The following is a 23295-nucleotide window of genomic DNA, read 5'->3' on the forward strand; positions in this document are numbered from 1 at the left end:
GAAGTAGTTAAACCCTATCTTAAGAGCAGAAGACATAAGAACAATTTCAAAGGCTACTCTATTCCGCTCCTTAGGGCACCTCACAAAATGCTGCTGAGCATACTACAAAATTCTTGAGCTTGCCCAATAAGCTCTGGGAGGAAAGTTTAGAGCAGGGGTCTGCAACTTTTTCTGTAGTAAGAGCTACTCATTTCCCATGAAAACCATCCTGGGCTACTAATATTTTTAGAGTTTCAATACTGACAACACCAGGAAAATTGCATTAGTAGTCCCCATATGCATGATGTCAAGCAGTGACCACCTCAGAGCATCAGACAGAGTTCCCTCAATTAATGTAAAAAATGCTTTGTCAATGGTGAAGGCTTCTACATGGGTAATACCCCTGGCACCAAGTTAATATTAGTAATAAGTCTCCCAAAGTACCAGCACCCGAGTTCTGAAAGTGCCCACAAAGTTATCTCTAATGCACACTTTTCGATTTTGACATACATATATTGATTCAATCAAGGAAAATATTTTAATGTGTAAGGCTGGGATGTACACAGGGGAGCTACCAGTAGCTTACAAGCTACTCATGGGAGAAGCCTGGTTTAGAGACTGTGTTACACGGATAAGAGCCACCAAAATGGCAACTCTGTTTTAAATGTCATTATTCTTATTTGAAGCAGTCTTAAATAAACCTAAACAAAAGCATTCCTTCCAAACATTCACTACCAAAAGAATAACACTGTCATGCACCATACCTACATATATCCAAAAGCAGTCAAAGAAAACTAGCATGAATGTACTACACCCTCACATACACATAACTTGATAAGACACCCACCTGAATCACAAGACAATGCAATCATTTAGATCGCGGTATATTACATCGCTGTTTTTACAATGCAAGTCACCACAACGATTTGCGCTGGAGGACGCTGGACGTCGTAATAGTGTGTGTTAGACCTGACATCATTGGCTTGAGTCTCTCCTCCATTTCTTCTGTTTGCCTCTACTGTTTTTCGATGTTTTGCTGGTATATGCTTTGGGCGCCGTGCCACTGCTGATCAGTGCCATAGCGCAAGTGCTCCCTATGTTAAATTGCTGTATCTATTGTATCCATGTTTGGCTTATTTGGTTTACTGTCAGTCCCTAGTCTAGTGCACCACGAGTGCCGGGGCTTGTAAATACAAATGCCGCTCGTGGGCTTGCAGCACGTGTTGTGCCACCCACAGGAGCGGCCTCGTAAAAGAATGTCTACGGGTCGGTCATTGCGAGACCCACGTGCAGCCTAGTGCTGTCACGCAGGCTGCGCAAGTATACCTACTTGCCAGCCCCTCAAACCTTCCCTTGACTTCGTGTTAGTCACCCCTATGGTAGGCCCACGGGCAGGGTGCATTGTAAGTGTAAGGTAGGACACGCCTGACCAAGTTGGCATGTCCTGATGGTGAACAACCGCCATCTTCGTTCTTCACTATTGCGAGGTAGCCTGCTCTCCATTAGTTAGAATGGGTCGCCAGGATTATTCATGCTATGATCCTAGCTGGCTCGGGGAGCATGGTGCAATGTCGAGTTTGGTATCCCTGAACTCGGGGTTTAATTACACATCCGTTGGTGTGGATGGTTTTTGGACTCTGGGTTCGAAAATAGCACTTTTAGAAAGTGTCTATTTTCTTGTCTAACCATTTCTGGTTTCTGCTGGTCTTGCGTGTGTGTGACAGGAGCTGGGTGGCTCCAAGAGGTCTGGATGAGTCAGTGTGGGATGAGTGGGACATTTGCGTTGAGAGTAGGGGGAGAGTAGTTGTTGATAGCCTGCCCTGCCTGGTACAATGCTGGCTCCACCTCCTGCCAAGCGGCTGATGGCTCTGTGCCTGCCATGGACGATCCTAGCCCCACCTCCTGCCAGGAGGCCGATAGCTCTGCTCCTGCCAGTGTCAATGCTGGCTCCACCTCCTGCTGGGCGTCTGAGGACCCAGCCCTGTTCAGTGAATAGGCCAGGTGCTTCTGCCTGGCTCCACCCACAACAGACCCAGGATGTTGGGAAAGTCCCCGGCATGGACAAAGGGATCAAAGCCGAAAAGGGGTATAAGAGAAGGACCCCTGAACCAAGAATTTAGATCACTTCTGACAAGGAACCCTGTAACCAAGGACAAGAGGCCTACTGATCTGAGGACTTGCCTACCCCTTCTGCCAGTGTGCTGTTTGCTGGGGGGAATCCTGCAGTGCTTCTTTATTTTTGCCAAGGAACCAGGAGAGAGGAACTGTGTGTGTACTCTCACGCTTGCTAAGAAAATCTCCAAGGACTGGAAGAGTGCCAGTCTCCTGCTGAAGTCACAGGGCTAAAGGACTTCATCTGCAACGCCAGTGAGTGGGAGTACGGCTCCAGCTCCAAGGGACCTCGTGTCTGCACCGCTGCTGATCGCATCGCCCTCGTGCCCTCTCGACGCCGTGAGCGCTGCTCACCCTGTGCAACCGCATCATCAACGACGACGCCTGCTAAGGCCTGATCGACACCGAAGACGCGACGCCGGATTGCTCGACGCCGCTGATCATCGCGTGCTTCATTATCCAAAGGTACTGTGTTGTTGGGGGTCCGTGTGACTCCGGGCTCGACGTAGCGCTCCTCGCGGTCGACGCCGAACCTTTGGATTAACTTTGCCTCGACGTCGTGTAGCCCCCGTGTGGGTTACCCTGTTGCTAAGAACTGTATTGCCAAGAAGAAGATTTGCTTTGATACTAAAGACTTTTGTGCTAAAGAAGAAACTACCGTTGAACTATCCTTTTTCCCTTCCCCGAGTATTTTTTAAGATTGTGTACATTTTTGTCGTTATTTGGTCTTGTGCTAAGCCTTATATAAAAATACCTATTTTTATAATAAAACGGTGTCGTGTCCATTTGTAGTGTATTCACGTTATTACTGTATGTGGTCATAAATGCTTAACACACAGCCTCTGAGATAAGCCTGTCTGCTCTGCCAAGCTACCAAGGGGGTGAGCAGGGGTTATCGAAGGGTGTGATCCCCTTGCCCTGACTAGAAAAGGTGTGTCCCTATTTGTCAGAAGTGTATACCTCTGCCAACTAGAGACAGCCGGTTCTAACATTGGATGCAGCGGTGAGGATTTGCACCTTGCATTTATGACTCATATGCAGTGATTAGTGTACGCTACATAGTGAAAGCAGACCATAACGCAGTCACAATCTAATTGGGAAGGATCCTATTTTGTTCTCCGCTTTTCTGAAACTTGATTTTTTGAACACTGCCAGTTTTGACCATGAGTGACACCGGAGTCACTACCCCTGTTGTTGTTGTTGAGGAGGAATTCGACAGAGCGAAGTTAAACGTCTACAGATTGGAGGAGCTGAAATCCTTCTGCAAGAAGTTTAAAGTTCCTACCAAAGGTCTCAAGGCTAAGGAAACCTATCTCAAAGTTTTGCAGGCCTGGTTGGAAGCCAGAGATCCCACTGAACCGGTGGTGGTGCCGCCAGTGGAAGGGGATGAGGAGGCGCCAGCGAATGGGCCTGAGTCCTCTCCCGGAAGCAGTGTTTCCTCCAAAGGTCTTTCCCCTGAAGAAGGAGAAGAAAGGGCAAAGGAGCGTGCATACAACATGGAAATGGCAAGGCTAAAGATAAATGGGCAGTTGGAGTTAGAAAATGCAAGAGGGAGAAGAGAAGCTGATTTGGAGATCAAAAAGTTAGAGTTTGAAAGAGAGAAGTTAGCTTTGGAGCGTGAAACCAAGTTGAGGGAATTGGACATCCAAGCTAAGCAGTTAGAATTGAATCCCTCTGGTGGCAGCATTCCATCTGGGCCTGCAGAAAGTAAGTTTTACTTTCCCAAAGATGTGATAAAAGATTATCATAGGAACGAAGATATTGGTCAGTGGTTTAAAGCGTATGAGTTAGCATTGTTGGCCCACCGGGTCCCTGAGAAGGATTGGGGAGCGGCGTTGTGGGGTCGCTTTGTGAATGAGGGGAGAGATACCCTGTTAGACATGACTGTTGAGGATAGGATGTCGTATGCTCATATGATGGATGCTTTAATGTTGCGGTATGGCCTAACCCCCGAGAAGTACAGACAGCTTTTAGAGAATGTAAAAAGTTGCCTGGTACGACGTGGGTTGAATATGTGTCTTATTTTTGCAGAGCCATGGATGGTTGGGTGAAGGGCAGCAAAGTGGAAAGTTATGAAGCTCTTTATGATTTGTTTGCTTGGGAGCATTTGTCTAATAACTGTTTTCCAGAGCTGCGCCAGCCCCTGATTGATAGCAAGATATCTAACCCTAGAAAACTTGCTGAGGAGGCGGACCGCTGGGTCAGTACCAGGGTCCACAAGGGTCCAGTGGGAGACTCAGCCAAAGGTGGGCAGGGTCCCCAGCAGAAGAGTGGGGGGGACAAGGGTAAACAGAAGGAGTCTCAGAAAGGGCCCCAAAGTAATCCCCAAGGAAACCAAGGGAAAGGTTCCCAACCTCCCCCTGAGAAGAAGCCAGGGGCCCCGACGGGTAGACCTGTTCATAGGGGCCCCCTAACCTGCTACACTTGTGGGCAGGTGGGACACCGGTATTACGATCCCCAGTGTCCCATGAAGAAATTGAATGCACCGCCGAGTGCACCCCCCCCGTCAGTTGGCGAGTGTAGCCTTGGGAGGGGAGGAGATGGTTGTCCATGGTGGAAGGGGTCCTGCAGAGATGTCGCTGGTCTCGCTAGGAGACATGCAAATGGTCCCTCCACCCCCTCTGCCTAGTAACACTAGTAAATATAGGCAGTGGGTGACCATTAATGGCCATAGAGTGGAAGCTCTCAGAGACACCGGAGCGAGTGTGACAGCTGTCAAGTGTCACTTAGTGTCCAGAGAGCAGGTGGTTCCCCACGCATTCTACCCTGTGATAGCTGCTGACAACTCCCAGAAAGAGTGTGAAGTAGCTCAGGTTTCCTTTGAATGGGGGGGAGTTTCAGGTACTCTTCAGGTTGCTGTGAGGCCCGCCATGCCTGTCGATTGTCTCCTGGGCAATGATTTGGAAGACTCCCCTTGGGCTAAGGTGGAGAGAGAGGCGCATTTGAAAATGTTGGGCGTGCCAGAGTGGGTGTGTGCAACCACTCGATCGATGACAGCGAGTAAGGGTGTCGATGGGGTCCCGGAGCCTGAAAGTACGGCCCAGTACCCAGCTGTGAAGAGAAGAGGCAGGAGGCGCGGGAAACCGGCCCCCATAGTTCCCGTGGTCCAGGAGGAGGTAGACCCTGAGGGGGATGCCCTGGAGCCCACAGGGGAACAAATTGCCGAACTGGGAGACTTGCCCGAGCTGACCCATTGGCAGCAGGATGGTGGTCCCTCCAGGGAGGAATTCTGTGCCGAACAGAAGGTGTGCCCTTCTCTTGTGGGCATGAGGCAGCAGGCCTCAGCCCAATCCTCAGGTGATCAGTCAGGGTCACATTTTGTGTACTGGGAGAACGACCTCCTGTATAGCGAGCCTAAGGCTGCTGAGCCTGGGTCAGCCCGTGTGCTGGTGGTACCCCAGCGCTTCAGAGCCTTCCTACTGGGTTTGGCTCATGACGTTCCGTTAGCTGGACATCTGGGGCAGGACAAGACCTATGACAGGCTTGTCACCCATTTTTATTGGCCTCAGATGTGAAGGGATGTAGACATCCATTGCAAGACTTGTCACACTTGCCAAGCAAGTGGGAAAAGCGGAAGGAAGCAGAAGGCTCCCCTCCAACCTTTTCCAGTGGTCAACACCCCCTTTGACCGGGTGGGTATTGACATTGTTGGGCCCCTGGACCCCAAGACAGCCCTGGGCAACAGGTTCATCCTGGTCTTGGTGGACCATGCCACACGGTACCCGGAAGCCATCCCTCTCCGAACAGTGACGGCCCCCGTGGTGGGACGGGCACTGATGGGTGTTTTCTCCCGGATGGGGTTCCCCAGAGAGGTGGTGTCAGACCGGGGCACCAACTTCATTTCGAACTATATGAAGTCTCTGTGGAAGGAGTGTGGGGTAACCTACAAGTTCACCACTCCTTACCACCCTCAAGGAAATGGGCTGGTTGAGAGATTCAACCGGACCCTGAAAGGCATGATCATGGGTCTCGAAGAACCAATGAGGCGGAAATGGGACGTCCTCTTGCCATGCCTGTTGTTTGCTTACTGAGAGGTGCCGCAGAAGTCTCTAGGGTTCAGCCCCTTTGAGCTCTTATACGGTCACCCGGTAAGAGGGCCTTTGAGTCTGGTCAAGGAAGGCTGGGAGCAATCTCCCAGGAAACCTCCCCAGGATGTATACAGTTACATGCTGGCCTTTCGGAACCAGACTAGGCGCTTCAGAGAACTTGCTCAGGCAAATCTGGAGGCCAGCCAGGAGGAGATGAAGCGTTGGTATGACCGGAATGCCACTCTGGTAGAGCTTCAGCCTGGTCAGGAAGTGTGGGTCATGTCCCCTGTGGAACCTTGTGCACTCAAGGACAGGTGGACTGGACCGTTTAAGGTTGTGGAGAAGAAGAGCAATGTCACCTACTTGGTGGACTTGAAATCTCCCAGGAACCCCTTGCGGGTCCTGCATGTCAACCGTTTGAAGCCCCACTTAGAAAGGTCCGAAGTGGGCATGCTCCTAGCTACAGATGCTGGAATGGAGGAGGAGAGTGAGCCTCTTCCTGACCTCCTGTGTGCTAAAGAGCAAGACGGGTCAGTGGATGGTGTGGTCCTCTCTGACACACTGACCCTTGAGCAGAAACAGGATTGTCGCCACCTGTTGGGACAATTCCCGGATCTGTTTTCCTTGGTTCCGGGTGTCACTCATTGGTGTGTCCATGACGTTGACACCGGAGACAGCCCTCCTGTGAAGCACAAGGCTTACAGGGTGACTGACAAGGTTAGAGCATACATTAAGGAGGAGGTCTCCAAAATGTTTGCATTAGGGGTGATTGAGTCCTCTAGCAGTCCTTGGGCCAGCCCAGTGGTCTTGGTCCCGAAGGCTGCAGTGCCTGGTGCTTCACCAGAACTCCGGTTCTGCGTGGATTACCGAGGACTCAATTCGGTCACGAAGACTGACGCGCACCCCATCCCCAGAGCTGATGAGCTAATCGATCGGTTGGGGGCTGCCCGGTACCTCAGTACGTTTGATCTAACGTCTGGGTACTGGCAGATCGCCTTGACTGATGGGGCAAAGGAGAGGTCCGCATTCTCAACACCAGATGGGCTATACCAGTTCCGGGTGATGCCCTTTGGGATGAAGAATGCCCCTGCCACCTTCCAGAAGTTGGTCAACCAGGTCTTGGCCGGCCTGGAGGATTTCAGTGCCGCCTACCTGGACGACATCGCAGTGTTCAGCGCCAGCTGGGAGGAACACTTGCGCCACCTCCAGGAAGTGTTGTTGGCCCTGCGCGGAGCAGGCCTCACAATCAAAGCCAGTAAGTGCCAGATTGGGCAGGGTTCGGTGGTGTACTTGGGGCACCAAGTAGGGAGCGGCAAGGTTGCCCACCTGTAACCAAAGATTGATACCATCCTGGCTTGGGCACCGCCCAAAACCCAAACTCAGGTGAGAGCCTTCCTAGGACTCACGGGTTATTACAGGAGGTTTGTCAAGGATTACGGTAACATTGTGCACCCCTTGACTTCGCTGACTTCCAGGAAGCAGCCACGAAACGTGATCTGGACTGATGCCTGTCAAACGGCCTTCGACACCCTGAAAACTGCAATGTGCACAGCACCTATACTCCAGGCACCCGACTTTTCGAAAGAATTTATTGTCCAGACGGACGCTTCAGAACATGGCGTGGGGGCTGTTCTAGCTCAGGTGAATGAAGAGGGCCGAGACTTGCCGGTAGCCTTCATCAGTCGGAGGTTACTTCCCAGGGAAACGAGGTGGAGTGCGATAGAGAGAGAAGCATTTGCTGTGGTCTGGGCGCTGAAGAAGCTAAGACCCTACCTGTTTGGGACTCACTTCCGGGTTCAGACAGACCACAGGCCCCTCAGATGGTTGATGCAGATGAGGGGTGAGAATCCGAAACTGTTGAGGTGGTCCATTTCCCTACAGGGGATGGACTTTACGGTGGAACACCGCCCTGGTACAGATCACGCCAATGCTGATGGTCTGTCCAGATTTTTCCGCCTTAGTGATGAGGACTCCCTAGGTCAAGGGTAGTTCTCCCCACATTTCAGCTGGAGGGGACATGTGTTAGACCTGACATCATTGGCTTGAGTCTCTCCTCCATTTTTTCTGTTTGCCTCTACTGTTTTTCGATGTTTTGCTGGTATATGCTTTGGGCGCCGTGCCACTGCTGATCAGTGCCATAGCGCAAGTGCTCCCTATGTTAAATTGCTGTATCTATTGTATCCATGTTTGGCTTATTTGGTTTACTGTCAGTCCCTAGTCTAGTGCACCAGGAGTGCTGGGGCTTGTAAATACAAATGCCGCTCGTAGGCTTGCAGCACGTGTTGTGCCACCCACAGGAGCGGCCTCGTAAAAGAATGTCTACGGGTCGGTCATTGCGAGACCCACGTGCAGCCTAGTGCTGTCACACAGGCTGCGCAAGTATACCTACTTGCCAGCCCCTCAAACCTTCCCTTGACTTCGTGTTAGTCACCCCTATGGTAGGCCCACGGGCAGGTTGCATTGTAGGTGTAAGGTAGGACACGCCTGACCAAGTTGGCATGTCCTGATAGTGAACAACCGCCATCTTCGTTCTTCACTATTGCGAGGTAGCCTGCTCTCCATTAGTTAGAATGGGTCGCCGGGATTATTAATGCTATGATCCTAGCTGGCTCGGGGAGCATGATGCAATGTCGAGTTTGGTATCCCTGAACTCGGGGTTTAATTACGCATCTGTTGGTGTGGATGGTTTTTGGACTCTGGGTTCGAAAATAGCACTTTTAGAAAGTGTCTATTTTCTTGTCTAACCATTTCTGGTTTCTGCTGGTCTTGCGTGTGTGTGACAGGAGCTGGGTGGCTCCAAGAGGTCTGGATGAGTCAGTGTGGGATGAGTGGGACATTTGCGTTGAGAGTAGGGGGAGAGTAGTTGTTGATAGCCTGCCCTGCCTGGTACAATGCTGGCTCCACCTCCTGCCAAGCGGCTGATGGCTCTGTGCCTGCCATGGACGATCCTAGCCCCACCTCCTGCCAGGAGGCCGATAGCTCTGCTCCTGCCAGTGTCAATGCTGGCTCCACCTCCTGCTGGGCGTCTGAGGACCCAGCCCTGTTCAGTGAATAGGCCAGGTGCTTCTGCCTGGCTCCACCCACAACAGACCCAGGATGTTGGGAATGTCCCCGGCATGGACAAAGGGATCAAAGCCGAAAAGGGGTATAAGAGAAAGACCCCTGAACCAAGAATTTAGATCACTTCTGACAAGGAACCCTGTAACCAAGGACAAGAGGCCTACTGATCTGAGGACTTGCCTACCCCTTCTGCCAGTGTGCTGTTTGCTGGGGGGAATCCTGCAGTGCTTCTTTATTTTTGCCAAGGAACCAGGAGAGAGGAACTGTGTGTGTACTCTCACGCTTGCTAAGAAAATCTCCAAGGACTGGAAGAGTGCCAGTCTCCTGCTGAAGTCACAGGGCTAAAGGACTTCATCTGCTTAAAGTGCTATTCGCTGGAACCTGTGAATTCAGCACCTCTGAAAGAGCCAGCAACCTCGACGCCGACGGACGTCGACGAATCCAGCTCGACGTAGTGGGTAACGGCCCCAGTGTCCCGCTTCCTCGACGACCGGCCGCCGGGCCTGACCGACGCCAGCAGCAACGCCAGTGAGTGGGAGTACGGCTTCAGCTCCAAGGGACCTCGTGTCTGCACCGCTGCTGATCGCATCGCCCTCGTGCCCTCTCGACGCCGTGAGCGCTGCTCACCCTGTGCAACCGCATCATCAACGACGACGCCTGCTGAGGCCTGATCGACACCGAAGACGCGACGCCGGATTGCTCGACGCCGCTGATCATCGTGTGCTTCATTATCCAAAGGTACTGTGTTGTTGGGGGTCCATGTGACTCCGGGCTTGACGTAGCGCTCCTCGCGGTCGACGCCGAACCTTTGGATTAACTTTGCCTCGACGTCGTGTAGCCCCCGTGTGGGTTACCCTGTTGCTAAGAACTGTATTGCCAAGAAAAAGATTTGCTTTGATACTAAAGACTTTTGTGCTAAAGAAGAAACTACCGTTGAACTATCCTTTTTCCCTTCCCCGAGTATTTATTAAGATTGTGTACATTTTTGTCGTTATTTGGTCTTGTGCTAAGCCTTATATAAAAATACCTATTTTTATAATACTACGGTGTCGTGTCCATTTGTAGTGTATTCACGTTATTACTGTATGTGGTCATAAATGCTTAACACACAGCCTCTGAGATAAGCCTGTCTGCTCTGCCAAGCTACCAAGGGGGTGAGCAGGGGTTATCGAAGGGTGTGATCCCCTTGCCCTGACTAGAAAAGGTGTGTCCCTATTTGTCAGAAGTGTATACCTCTGCCAACTAGAGACAGCCGGTTCTAACAGTGTGATTTACTATTCCAACTCCAGCCTACATACAGTAGGGAAGGTGTTGGAATAGTTAATCACACTAATCCTTCGACTAGATTGCCCTCCAGTGCAAGTCGTGGTAACGACTTGCCTTGTAAAAGCAACACTGTGTATTGTGGTGTTTTGATCGCATTGTTAATATTGTTTCCCTGCACGGACACCACAAAGAACTTCCTGGATCAATCTAGCTTTACTCGTAGTTACACAGATAATGACTAAACGTACCCGACTACTAAGCAGACACAATAACACTACCACAGCAATATGCACTCTCAAACGACTATTCCCCCAATTAGATGTACTGTCTACTCGTATATATATAAAAGGATGCAGAAATAGAGCATGCAACCTGGGGGGCTCACCTACCAGGCTGGGCCCCTCTAGTGCATCACAGTCAAGGGGAGTAAAGTAATGCCACGTTATCTACTCATTCAATATTTTTAATGTATTGACACTATTCACACTAGTACAGTCTTATCTGCATATGTAGAATCAGTGGTGTCTGCCTTGACTCTGCGCCGTTTTTAGGTCTCAGCTAGGCAGCGCATACACTGTCTCGTCGGGAGATGCTGTATACAGTATTGTGGGGGAAGCTGCGCCAACTTTTTGCCCATGCTTTTGATTAACTAAAATCTTAAATGCTGCATTCTGATTGGTTGCCGGGGTATTAGTCCCGCCTCCTTACTGCCATGACATCATTTTTATCCTTCCATGGCTATCAGCCCCTTTACTTCAGCAACTTTTTTGGTCCCCTGCCTCCCCCTGTTCCTTCCCGCAGTCCGTGACTTCTCTAGCCACCACCACCCCCTCATCCACTCCTGTTTCTGCCTTCTTCGACGCCCGCATTTTTGTTTACAATGCAATAGAGCTCGCGTAAATACGAGTCCTATTGCATTTGGGAATGCTTTTTTTTCATATGATTGGCTGCCTGCATTCGCACTTTCTTTTGCCTGACCTGTCTAGACTCTCGCATGTGCATGATGATTTACATCGTGCCCATGCGCGCCAAAAGTCTTACTCTGTAGTGCGTGGTCGCGATGGCATCAAGCCCGAGCGGGGGCTGTGCGTCCTTCAGCAATGCTGTTCCCTTTTGCAGGAGACCCCGCTTCCGTCATTATATATCCCATCCGACAAGTACAAGCACTTTAGGCCCTAACTGAATGTGAACATTTTCAAAAGGAATTTGGGCTAAAACGCGGCATCCGCAGCGCCGTTCAGATCCTGCTTGGTACCCAAGCCACTTCTGCCAATGTGGCAGGGTGGCTGGTGGGCAGACACCGGTGCAGATGGGAACTTCACATAATGTGTGCATCATGACCAACTGGAAAAGCCCTCACAACGAACCATCTGCTTCTCTGTAACTCTCTTCCGATCTTTCACATAAGAGTTCAGTCTCCTTGACGCCGATTGCTTAAGGTGGTTTAATTTTTTTCTAAAGGCAGTTGGGCTCAGTTCAATTGCAGCAACGGACTTGTTGCCTTTATTGTCATACCAAAACATGTCGTACCATCAACAGTCGCGGCACGTTGAGCAACTGGGGAAGGGATGGCGGGGAGCATGGAAAAAAGGTGGTGCAAAAGTGCACCTTTTGTTTGTCACATGCATATGGCTTCCCTGGTTTCTATAGCTGCTGGGATAACGCGCGGCAGCGCCTCGTCAAGGCTACTAAGCGCTATAAAAATGCAGTTACAATATAAATAATACAACCCTGTTGCAGTGTTGCGATGAAGATGCGCTTTGGCGCCAGACGCTGGACTTTTTATAACCCACAATAACATATTATTAAGTACATGAGAATGTTTTGTAGATGATATGCTACTTTTTATAAGTTTAATACAGCGTCACAGAAGTGCATGGTAATTTATGTATTTATTTATGATCCTTGCCAGACCCAAGTAAAAAGGGGTGCACATTTTGCTCACACTCAAATGCTTCTCACGACAACCCCTCCTTTTATTTCCCACCTGCCCCCCAGTCCCAGATACACGCCCAGGCAGAGCTGCCCCGGCTAGGTGGTGACAGTAACCTAGCTACTAATAGTGCAGCAGGTACAGAGGAACCGTGTCCAGCGAGGGGCCAGTGGTACTCAAATCATGGCTGTATTCAACTACCCAACTGGTTGAGGGTGAGTGGAGGGCTTGCATTCCTTGATGGTACCTTCGCTTTATCACTGCTGGGATCCTGCAGAGAGAGAAAAGCGCAGTGTGATCCTCCAGGCATAAACGCAACGTTTCCCTCAACCCAGCCTTTCTCTGTGCATGAAGTGAGGCTCCATTCATATCCTTATCTGAACTAGTGGGAACATTTAGGCCCTTTTTGCAACAATGTTGAGCGACTTGCAACAGTGAGGCATTTCTGATCCCTGCATACAACCAACACACATGTGTGAGGCATGCCCTATCAGCGCTCTCAGATATAAACACCTGTATCCAGTAGCTTTGGCAGGGGTGACCTAACCCCTTCATCCAGAATGACACACACTCATTAGGCTGGGGAGGATGCTTTGCAATCGAAGTTTTTTACTTTAATATTTCTTTTAGTGCTACAGTGCCCTCAGTGAAGTTTTATCTGCTAACTAACACTATATTAGTGCATTTGCAGGCTTTCATCTTTCTTCCTTAGCGCTCTTCCCACTCGTTCCGGCCCCCACTACAGTTGTATCAAGGGCAGTGAAGGGTGGTACTGCTAGAACAGTAAATGTTTCAGCACACAAGCTAATATGCTGCATAGTTAAATACATATAAGGTCCCAAATGCTTGTTCTATTAGAGAACCAGCTTCCAGGGGAATTTGGTATGCAGAGCACCAACAGTAAACCGCCTTTACTCAATAGGCAATTAAATGTTTAATTCTAATGTGTGCAATATTCATTTCTCTAGCTCCTTCAGGCGGGTAGTGCTGAATCTAAAACTGCATTGTTCCTCCCTGTCCGGCTAACAACTAACTTATTCTCCATCAAATATAATGTATCCCAACCAACACCCCACGACTCACCATCCTAGATGCCACAAACCACTGCATTCCTCACCACCGCACTGAAAAGACCCAGTATGGCCAATATAAGCCACATAGAGATGTCACTGGCAGGCCCTTTAGAGGGATAAAGGTGGAGACAGACGGTTCAAGAGAAATATTGTACTAATGTTTTTAGAACATTCAAAAAAATCATACCACAAGAGAAGTAGGAGGATCAGTTTGGAGCACTACCCTCTCTGCTTATATTTTAATTGTAACTATGGTTTTCTTTTATATATTTGTAAGTTTTTATATTGTGAGTTTTTATTAACTGTACAATAAACAAACCTCAAACCTCTAAACCTCTTGCACATTATCAGCTATGCAAGATTCTTCCCATAATCCAGAGAGTCCCTCAAAAATGACCTTTCCAACTCAAGTTCTGTATTGAAACAGGAGTACTGAAATCAGCCTCTTACTTATTCATGGTTTATCAAGGCCCTCCCGCATTAAATGGCCCTAAATATGATTAATATATAATGTGAATAAAAAAGGGGCCAAAATACAGCCCTGCATAACCCCCAAGAAAAATAGCAAAGTATTCCATACATTCCCATTTCCCATTATATCTCACACAAGCCGACACATTCATATGAAGGTTAGCCAGAAAGTGAACAAGCTCAGGATCAACTCCCAAAGAAATCGTCAAAGGATAGAGTTTGCTTCCATTAACACAGTCAAATGCAGAAATTCCATATGGATACTCCCCTGCCTTGCCACAGTATACTTATAATAATTAGGTAAAGCTTCAGAGCCTGATCAATAGTGTTTTTCTCCTGCCTCAAGCCACAGTGACTGTCAGAAAGCATCACATTCTGCTCTGACAATTTCTGCATCCGAGTTAAGATGACGTTCCCAATAATCTTGACTATAGAATCCACTAATGATATTGGTCTATAACATTTTGGGTCTGTCTTGTCGCCCTTTTAAAATATCGGAATACTCACAGACCGTGTTTATGATGACGGGACCCCATTTTTACCTGAAGCATTTGGAAACGTTTGCCCTGATTCACAAAGATAAAGTTAGACCTGAAGTCTAAGACGGAAAAGTATAAAGTTAGAATTTTGTTCTAAGTTAGACTTTTGGTCTAACTTTAACATTGTGAATTGGGCCCATAGTAAGCAGGTGTGCCCACAAGTTTTCATTCAACTTAAATAAATAAAATGGAACCCCATCACAGCCAGTTCCTCTAGTTCACACCATAGGTTATAATAACTCGAAACAAAACAGTTCCTCTTCCTCCTTCCCACAGAGGCCATAGATCCATATATGCCTCTAAATTGGGTCACCCATGTATCTGGGGCTATAAAATCATAATTAGCAGGGGAATCAGAGCTAAAAAAAGGACAGTTGACAATTTCCCAGAACTTGGAGCTACAATTCAAGTGGCAGGCTTCTACCAGATCGTCCCATTCCTCCCGACACAAAGCAAGCTTCCTATTGTTAAAGGCTGTTTTTAAATCTGCCTACATTTTGTGACTCTGGCTGCCACTCTAGGCTTAGAATGAACGGCCTGAACCAAATCACGATGAGCCGTCGAACAGCCCTAATCAAACCAATTGGGGAAGGCCCCTTTGCCAAAACCCCCTGACAAGTAACCATAGCGCTTACTCTGGAGCAAATATTTTTAAAAGCTGTCACCCGGCATTCCTCTTTCAGGTATGCAGACAGACATACCTCAAAGTCGTCATAATCATTCAAAACAAACTCTGTTAAAAAGGAGAATATATAGATCCTCTTCCAGCTAATTCTTCTGCCCTAAGCTACTGGCCCCACCTTGATGCCCTTCAAAAATGAGTAGCAAGTAGGGGGATTCTACAATGACCCATATCTTTATACATTTTTAGACAGCAGAATCAATACGATCAGGTAAGTCAATTTTTAAAGAGTAATATTTTTGCATTTCAAAAGTCAACAGTGCATATTTAAGAAGCTGCAATGTTATCCTATGGGAGACAAAACAAGTACAGTACAGCGACATACAAGCTCAATCTCCTGGACTTAAGGTGAGAATGGGGCAAGGTCTCATGATATTTGAGGATGCGGGGACACCTTTAGTCCTCTTCTTCATGAGCAAGTGGCGACCGGTGCAGAGGTGTCTTCAGGCATCAGATTTTCATAACCGGGAGAACTCCCAGTAAACGGCGCCTGCAAAGAGAGGCCACAGGCTGCACTCGGAAGTCTCCTGTGGGCAAGTCCAGGGTGGGATTTGTCTCTGTGAGGCTGGGGGAGCATGCTGGACCGCTTCAGCTCGGGTTAAGAGGAACAGGTGCAGTTGTGCTTTCCAGTGCTGGGTTTTTGCAGTCCAGAGTCCTCTTAGGTCTCTTCCGGTGCTTGGAGGATTCAGGGATGCAGCTCCGCTGCTCCACAGGACTTCCTGAGTCTTGGAAGAAGTGCTGGCAGCCGTCCCAGGCTATTAGAGACATAGCAGCTTGCAGGATGAGTCGTCTTTGCGCAATTATCTGGAACAGCAGACAGGTCGGCAGGTTAGGAGCCAAGTCAGTTGCTTCTTACACATTTCTTGCATTTCACAACTCTTCGGTCATTCTTCTTTTGGTTGGCAGCATCTTTTTTTTGATAAGCACGACAAGATGATGAACAGAGTGCTGAAACTTTTCAACCACTCACAGATCTGGGTTTAATCCATTATTCTTTAGCTCACAATGCCACCCCAGTTTGGATCCAGCTATATGCAAATCAGTCTTGTCCGTGTTCCTCATGGAATCAATCCTGCCTGAACTGCCAGGCTGGCTCCTCTCTGGACTGGAAACAAGGATCCTCAGACCAGTTACAAGGTATTACCCTTTATCAGCAAAGCTAGATTGAATCCAGTGGTGCAGCAAGCACAGGACCCATGTCTGGGCATACCCATCCAACTTCGGGCAACAAAAGCAAAAGACAGAATTTATCAGCAGAATGCCCCTGGGAAGACTTACCCGACCTGGTCTGGTTAAGTGTTCCACGCTGAGTGGGCGTACAGTGCCTTAAATGCGCCTCAGGGTCGCCTCCTGGTGAAAGTGATCTCCATAAAGCCCCAGGAAAGCCTGGGAGATGTAGTTCTGCCCCTGTCCTGCTCCGGTTTTGTGTCTTGTACTGAATGAGCTTGTGGTGTCTTAAATTTGCTTCAGGGGTCAAGTAGCTGCCTCCCAGTGAAAGTGGTCAGCATAAGGCCCCAGGGAAACCTTGCAGATGTAGTCCTGCCACTTGCCTGCTCCGGTTTCAAGCCCTAGGTGTGGGAGCCTGTGGCACCTTAAATGTACCTCAGGGGTCCAGTAGCCACCTTCCAGCAGAATGGGTCAGCATAAAACCCAGGGATATCTTGGAGATGTAACCCTGCCCCTGGCCTGGTTTAGCAGTACTATAACAGGCAATGCTCTTTCCACCAGATCTAAACAAAAAATCAGGTCAATTTTCTAATGTGGCAGCTCTAGCACCACAGAAGAACAATTACACAACAGTGTTAGTAACTTAACCTCATGGGTGCTGCTGACGAGCTCAGCTCGTCATGAGGCACAGTGCAGCTGCACTCATGACGAGCTGAGCCGTTGGAACGTTTGCACATGGGGATAATTTCCCCGCTGTGCTGAACGTTCTAAAAACGGGTGTGGCCGTGACAAGCTCAGCTCGTCATGAGTGCAGCTCCACTGCACCTCATGACGAGCTGAGCTCGTCACCAAAAGGCAATGACTTTGCAAGGGCAATAAGGGGTTTGGTCAGTTCAAATACTGACATAGGTCAGAAGACTTGCAACTTTACTGTGGTAAACTCCACAGAGACAATCCAGGCATAATCCAACTCAACTCTGGATGGCACTGCAAAAGGCAAGACCCTTCACTCCCCAGGACCACATTTGGAAAGAAAACTATACATTCACACCACACAAATTTTCATGGCTAGGTCATGTCGACCGGATTCCTCCATGAAGCTACATCCCTGTCTGCAAATCCAGGACTGCAGATCATTTCTTCACCAAAGCACCAAGGCCATATTTGCAAAGAGCTAGCACCACCACAGCATCATTTGTTTTGATGCAGGGCGACAGTGCAGTAAGTGCTTCACACTGCTCCATATTTATAAACTGCATCAGTTTGTAGAGGGCGGCATCCTATTGTACTCTCACTATGTTATGTTATGTTATGTTATGTTATGTTATGTTATGTTATTTGTGTCTTTTATACCGCTCGGCTACTCAAAAGAGTGTCCCGGCGCTTTATTTGACAGCCTGAAAAAGACAAACACAACACACAGATTAAAAGAGAACAGGCACATAGATGTGTTAGTTCTTTTAAATATGGTCCCAGGCGGTAATATATTTGGAGAATGTGAAAGATTCTTAAAGCATATTACTCTACAATAAAGTACAAATTTACTTTGGTTGGGTTCTGCTTCGGCTGATAAATGGGCTAACTCCTGGAAATATTTAGATGGAATGCTACTGGAAAGTGAAGACTTCACAGGTTGCCAAGTTTGACACTTTCCCCCTTTATTTCAGGAAAATAATTACTTCAGCGAAAATGTATGTCAAGAAGGGTAAACCAACCCAGACAAAGTCTGCATGCATTGGTCATTGCTAACATAAACATATCCAAAAGCTTAACCTTTAAATCAAAATGCAACATATCTTTTCTATGGCTGGATTTGACTAAAAATTAAAAATATTTTTCAAGGCCCAGGAGAAGGTAAACCTAAACCAGCAACACTTTGAAAATGCATACATTGTGATAAAGGACTTCGTAAAACTTCACTTGAAAATAAAAATTGCACAACCCTACTCGGGCATCATAAAATGTGACAAAGGAATACCAAGAAGGCTTACAGGAATTAATTGTTTTGGCATGAATAGATATTCAGGGGCACATTCAAAAAGTTTTCCATCGCCAATATTCCCAGCAAGGTAGCACAGTGTGTTGTAAAACCTAGATGAGATTTACCAATCCATGCAAGGCCAGAGGTGCTTGGTAAATCTACAGTATCACAAGACAGCATAAGTTACTGCCTTGAAATACTCTGCTGCAGGGAGGTGTTGCATGGGTGGAGCGTGGGTGTTCCCATGCATCCAATCATGGATTCTGAAGCATTCCCAGATTTACCAATGCTGGTAGACTTGGGAATGCATCAGAGTCTACGCCTCCCTAAGAGAGGCGTAACGAGGAGAAATATCTTTATTTCTACTCATGTTACCTTGCTCTATGTGTTGCATTCTGAAGCATATGTAGAATTTAAAAAGCCTCAGAGGATTGTTTTTGTGCAGCAAGGGGCCCCATTCTGCAGTGGGCAGCAGTTTGCGTGCAAGCATAGGCAGAGATCAGGAATGCGCCACATCTTATTAGATATGGTGCATTCCTACCTTCTCCCTTTCACACAGAGCAACTAGGTGACATGATGCATTGTGTTGCTTGCAAGAATGATAAATATGGCCCTCAATTTCAGAGAGGAGGGGTTTCCTGTGATACCCCCTCCTGTCAAGTGAAAATTTTAGTCTTCATTTCAAATTCAATGAAAATAAATGATAGGACTGAATCTTGCAATTTTACACCATTCTATTTCACTATACATCATTTATTTTAATATAGCTAATGTTCATTAAAAACAGGTCTAGCAAAAGCAGTTTATGTCCAAAGGACATGCCTTAATATGTATGTATGCATGAAAATAAAATGAGAATATCAAATGAAAAAAGTATAGGGTCTTACTTCTCCTCGTACAGTCACTGTAACTGTTGGAAAAAAAAAAACGAAAAGAGAATATGTTATTTGATTATGATTATACACAACATAACCAAAGCTAATGCAAATGTGATGAAGACATGATAAATGTAATTTTGAGATCCTAAGGGTCACATCTATGAAGCTTTTTTGAGCTCACAAAAGGGATGATTTTCAGAATAGGCCTGTTTGGAAATGCAAAAAAGGCTTTTCCCATATATCAAATCCATATTGAGATTCGGTAACCTCTTACCGAATCGCAATTTATGTTTGCGATTCGGTATTAGGAAGGAGCATGGTTAGGGCATCCCTTCCTAATACTGAATCACATCTGTATGTATAAATGTTTTACCAATGAAATGTGTTTGCAAAACATTTGCATTTTACCACCTATTTCAAGTAGGTCGTAAACCATTTGCAAATGGGAAAGGGTGCCTAAGGGACCCCTTTCTCTCTGTGAATGTTTGTAAAAGCAAAAATTAAAGGAAAACATTAAATTTTTCTTTTTGTAAAGCATCCTGTTTATTTAAAAGCAATCTCAAACACAGTGGTCTGCTGACCTCAGCAGACCACCATCACTGTGATTTGTTCGATTCCTAATGGGTCGCAAATTGCGACCTACCTCATTAATATTCATAATGTAGGCAATTTGCCACTCACTGGGAATCACAGGAAGTGTTCAAAACACTTTCATACATGCTGTTTTGCACTTTCTTAATTGCAAATCGCAAGGGTTCGCAATTAGGGAATCGCAAAATGTTTTCTTCATACATCTGACCCTAAGACACTTAACAGAGAAAAGCTGTTACTTATTAGTAGGACAGCTAGGTTAAACCATTCAGTTATTTTTTATTGAGAGTTCGATTCACAATTCAACATGCACAAAATAAAGTGCTTATGGTGCTCAATTACAATTTTGGTTGACATATTCCCACAATTATAGTCCAATTTCAGATCTCATTATCATCAAAAAACGTTTCAATTAAAAGTAAGTAAAATCAGAAATCGAAAAAGCAAGCCACATATTGCGCAATTTCCCTTTAAGATTTAATTTTGACCAAATCACAGATTAGTTTCCTATGGACTTCCAGCGTTTCTCAAATTTTGTAAAAGACCCTAATCTTAAAAAGTTGCTTCACTCCAACTCTTTGACTTTGTGAAGTTTAGCCCTCGAGGCTTGGAAAGTGGGTTCAGTATTACTTTGCCAATTTTTTAGAAATAATGATCTTGCCACCAGGGCCGATATATAAAGAAGCATTCTCCTTGCATTTGTCTATTGTTATGCTTGGAGAACATCCCAGAACTGCAATATACTTGACAATAGTTAATGTTGAGCTATAGTTGTTGTGAGATATTTCTCAGTTTCTACCCATAGTTGCTTGATATTTGGGCATTCCCAGACAATATGAGGCCAAGTACCTTCTCCCTCTTTCGAGCAGTGAAAACACCTGCCCCCAATCTGGAAGTACATATTATGGAGAAAAGATGGGTCCTGTATATTAACCATTTTGTGTAGAATTGCATTCTCCTAAAATTGGTGCCTCCAATTGTTGTTGCATTAAGTTTGTTCATTCTATTGCAGACCACTATTGGGATCTGGAGGCCATCTTTCCTCTGCCATTTATCTCAGGGTTTTTTATAGACAGTGGAGGATTATTTTTCATTAAAGATTTTCACCCAGCTGCTTACTGACCACGTATCCATTGTTTCTTGTAGCTCATCGCTTGGTTTTGATCTTACTCTTAGCTCTCTAGAGTCAATATTTCAAAGAAAATGCTTGATTTTGATAAATGCCCACTTAGGCATATCCCTGGGATGAAGCAGCCCATTCTCTATCTCTGGCCACTTTTTGCAGAAATTTGAGTTAAGAAAGTCTCCCACTTGCCTGTACCCATTCTCCTCCCATTTCTTATGCCGGTTTGCAACAGCCTGACCTCCCCGGTGTATAGGTCGGCCAATCTTGTAGAGCCATTTATCCGTGGGATATCATAAAACTGTAACAGTTGGGTTTTTTGCATTAAAAGCCACTGGACAACCTTATATCACACTTTATTCAGGTTCTTGGCTATCTGTGATTTTGTATTCATTCAATATTTTTTCCCCCAAAAAATTGTCCATATCTGGAGAGTTAAGCTGGATATAAAATCTGTGGACCAAATCCGAAAGATGTAAACACTATTATCAATTCACTCAAAATTTGGATATAAGAATGTGTTTTTTATTTTATGAACTTGAAACAAGAGATGTTAATGAATACTGGGTGTCTTCGGGAAGTAACTAATACCAGTGCTAAATTACCGTTCCCAGCAAGATTGCAATGTGCAGTGTGGTAATGTTTCATATTACCTCCACTGATATGATATTAAAATTGATGAGAAATGCAGGCAATGGTAACTAGTACTGATGAAACAGAAAATGCCACTGGTGGAACACCTTTTTCAGTCCTTTTGAGGGGAAGTTTAAATTGGTGGGCATGAAGGGTGATGTTTGATTAAGTCTATTGGTGGCAGTGTGTAAGTAGTGATTAGGAAATACCCCATATATTTTGCATACTATGAGCAAGTCATAATTGCTGAAGGTGTTTTACAGAAGTACTCCCTTCAAGTAGTAATTGGAAACATGGGCTAAGTAGTTCATATTAAAGTGTAATTTGTATCTAAATTATCTAAAATGCCATAGATTCCAAAGTTGCCCTCAAGAAATAGTCTCAGTGGCGTAGCTAGCCAGATTGCCGCCCGCGGTAGTCCCTGCCTTTGGCGCATGCGGCGGCCGTAAGAGTGCGGGGGTGCTGGTGATATCCCTGAGATTGCCGCATCGAAGAGCGGGAGAGAGGCCGACCCACCCCAAAACCCATTCCGCTTGGGGAGGATAGTCCCCTCTTGCTATGTCACTGAATAGTCTAGTACTGGAGATATTATTATTCATTTATGTAGGACTTTCACTGATTGTCAGATTCTAAACCTGATAATTCACTGCTGTGATATAGCAACTATGGGCTACAGATCTCGTAAGTCAGTGTTGCTACATCATAAAGGAATTGCCGGCTGCTCTGGCTTGGCTCTGTGAGAGGCAGTCAGAGCTGTGCTGGAATGCAGACACTGTAGCTTCTGAAGGAGATGAAAGGGAAGGCACAGAATGTGCTGGGGATAGGTGACAGGAGGTCAGACTTCTTTTTTAATATTGGACAGTGTGGAGAGGCCATGTTAAAAAAGGCTCCCCCAGGACTCCTCTGCCTCTTTGTAACACAAGAAAGCAGAGGCAGATGATTTGGGGAGGGGCATACATAACATACAATTATAGAGGGTAATCAATGAATTACAGATACATTTTTTACTCTTGTTGTCTATTCGATGTCACGCATAAACCTGGGTGAAAAGCATCTCCATAATTCACTGTTACCCATCTATAATTATATATCTAAAGCACAACATTTACCCGAAGGTATCTTAGTGCTGGACGGGATGGTGATAGAAACAGAAAAAAAATCATGAAAATCAATCAGCAAAATGAAAAGGAATTGAGGGATGTTCCACGGTGCAGGTAATTCGGATTGCTCTGAAGGGCAGAGAAAGAACATTAAAGGCTTTAGTGCCAAGAACAAATAAGGACTGACTTCGAATATGTGCCTTACAAATATGAAGAATAATTGAAAGCACACTGGAGTTGAAGCACAAACTGAGTGTGGACGTATGGGCCAAAAAGTGATCACAAAGGCAAGAACATTCTCTCCCAGGGATGCCGACAACCAGTAGAGCTGTCAGCAGGCTGATGAAACATGATTATGTTTCCTCTGGTAGTAAATATTCTGAACAGCAAGCTTTTAGATGCTCTGCACTTTCGTCAGAGAGTCATCCATAAGCCCTAGGTTGAAGATGTTATACTAAACCAGTAGCAAAACCACACATGTTGAGATCAATTTGGTAAAGGTATTGAGAAACAAAAGGAAGGGTTTTGGCAAGGGATTTGAGTGATCCAAAGCAAGCTAAGGGAACAGACTTGATCTGTTCTTGACGGGCTGATACCCAGCCAGATAAACTTCAAGAGATTTAACATGAGAATACAGTAAATGATTATGCATGCCACCCTCTGACATGCACTGCAGATG

The 23295-nt window shown here is 46.5% G+C and overlaps 1 protein-coding gene across 1 annotated transcript in view; it reads right to left on the minus strand.

Annotated features, from left to right (window-relative positions):
- The window catches only part of LOC147732809 (6-pyruvoyl tetrahydrobiopterin synthase-like), a 181303-nt gene that overhangs the window by 88969 nt on the left and 69039 nt on the right, over window positions 1-23295 (minus strand). Inside the window, exon 3 of the mRNA XM_086957362.1 lies at window positions 19179-19201. Coding sequence (XP_086813488.1) covers window positions 19179-19201 — 23 coding nt within the window. The remainder of the gene's footprint in view (window positions 1-19178; window positions 19202-23295) is intronic.

Source organism: Lissotriton vulgaris, chromosome 2_1 (genome assembly GCF_964263255.1).
Source record: "Lissotriton vulgaris chromosome 2_1, aLisVul1.2, whole genome shotgun sequence".
In the NCBI taxonomy this organism is placed as follows: Eukaryota; Metazoa; Chordata; class Amphibia; order Caudata; family Salamandridae; genus Lissotriton; species Lissotriton vulgaris.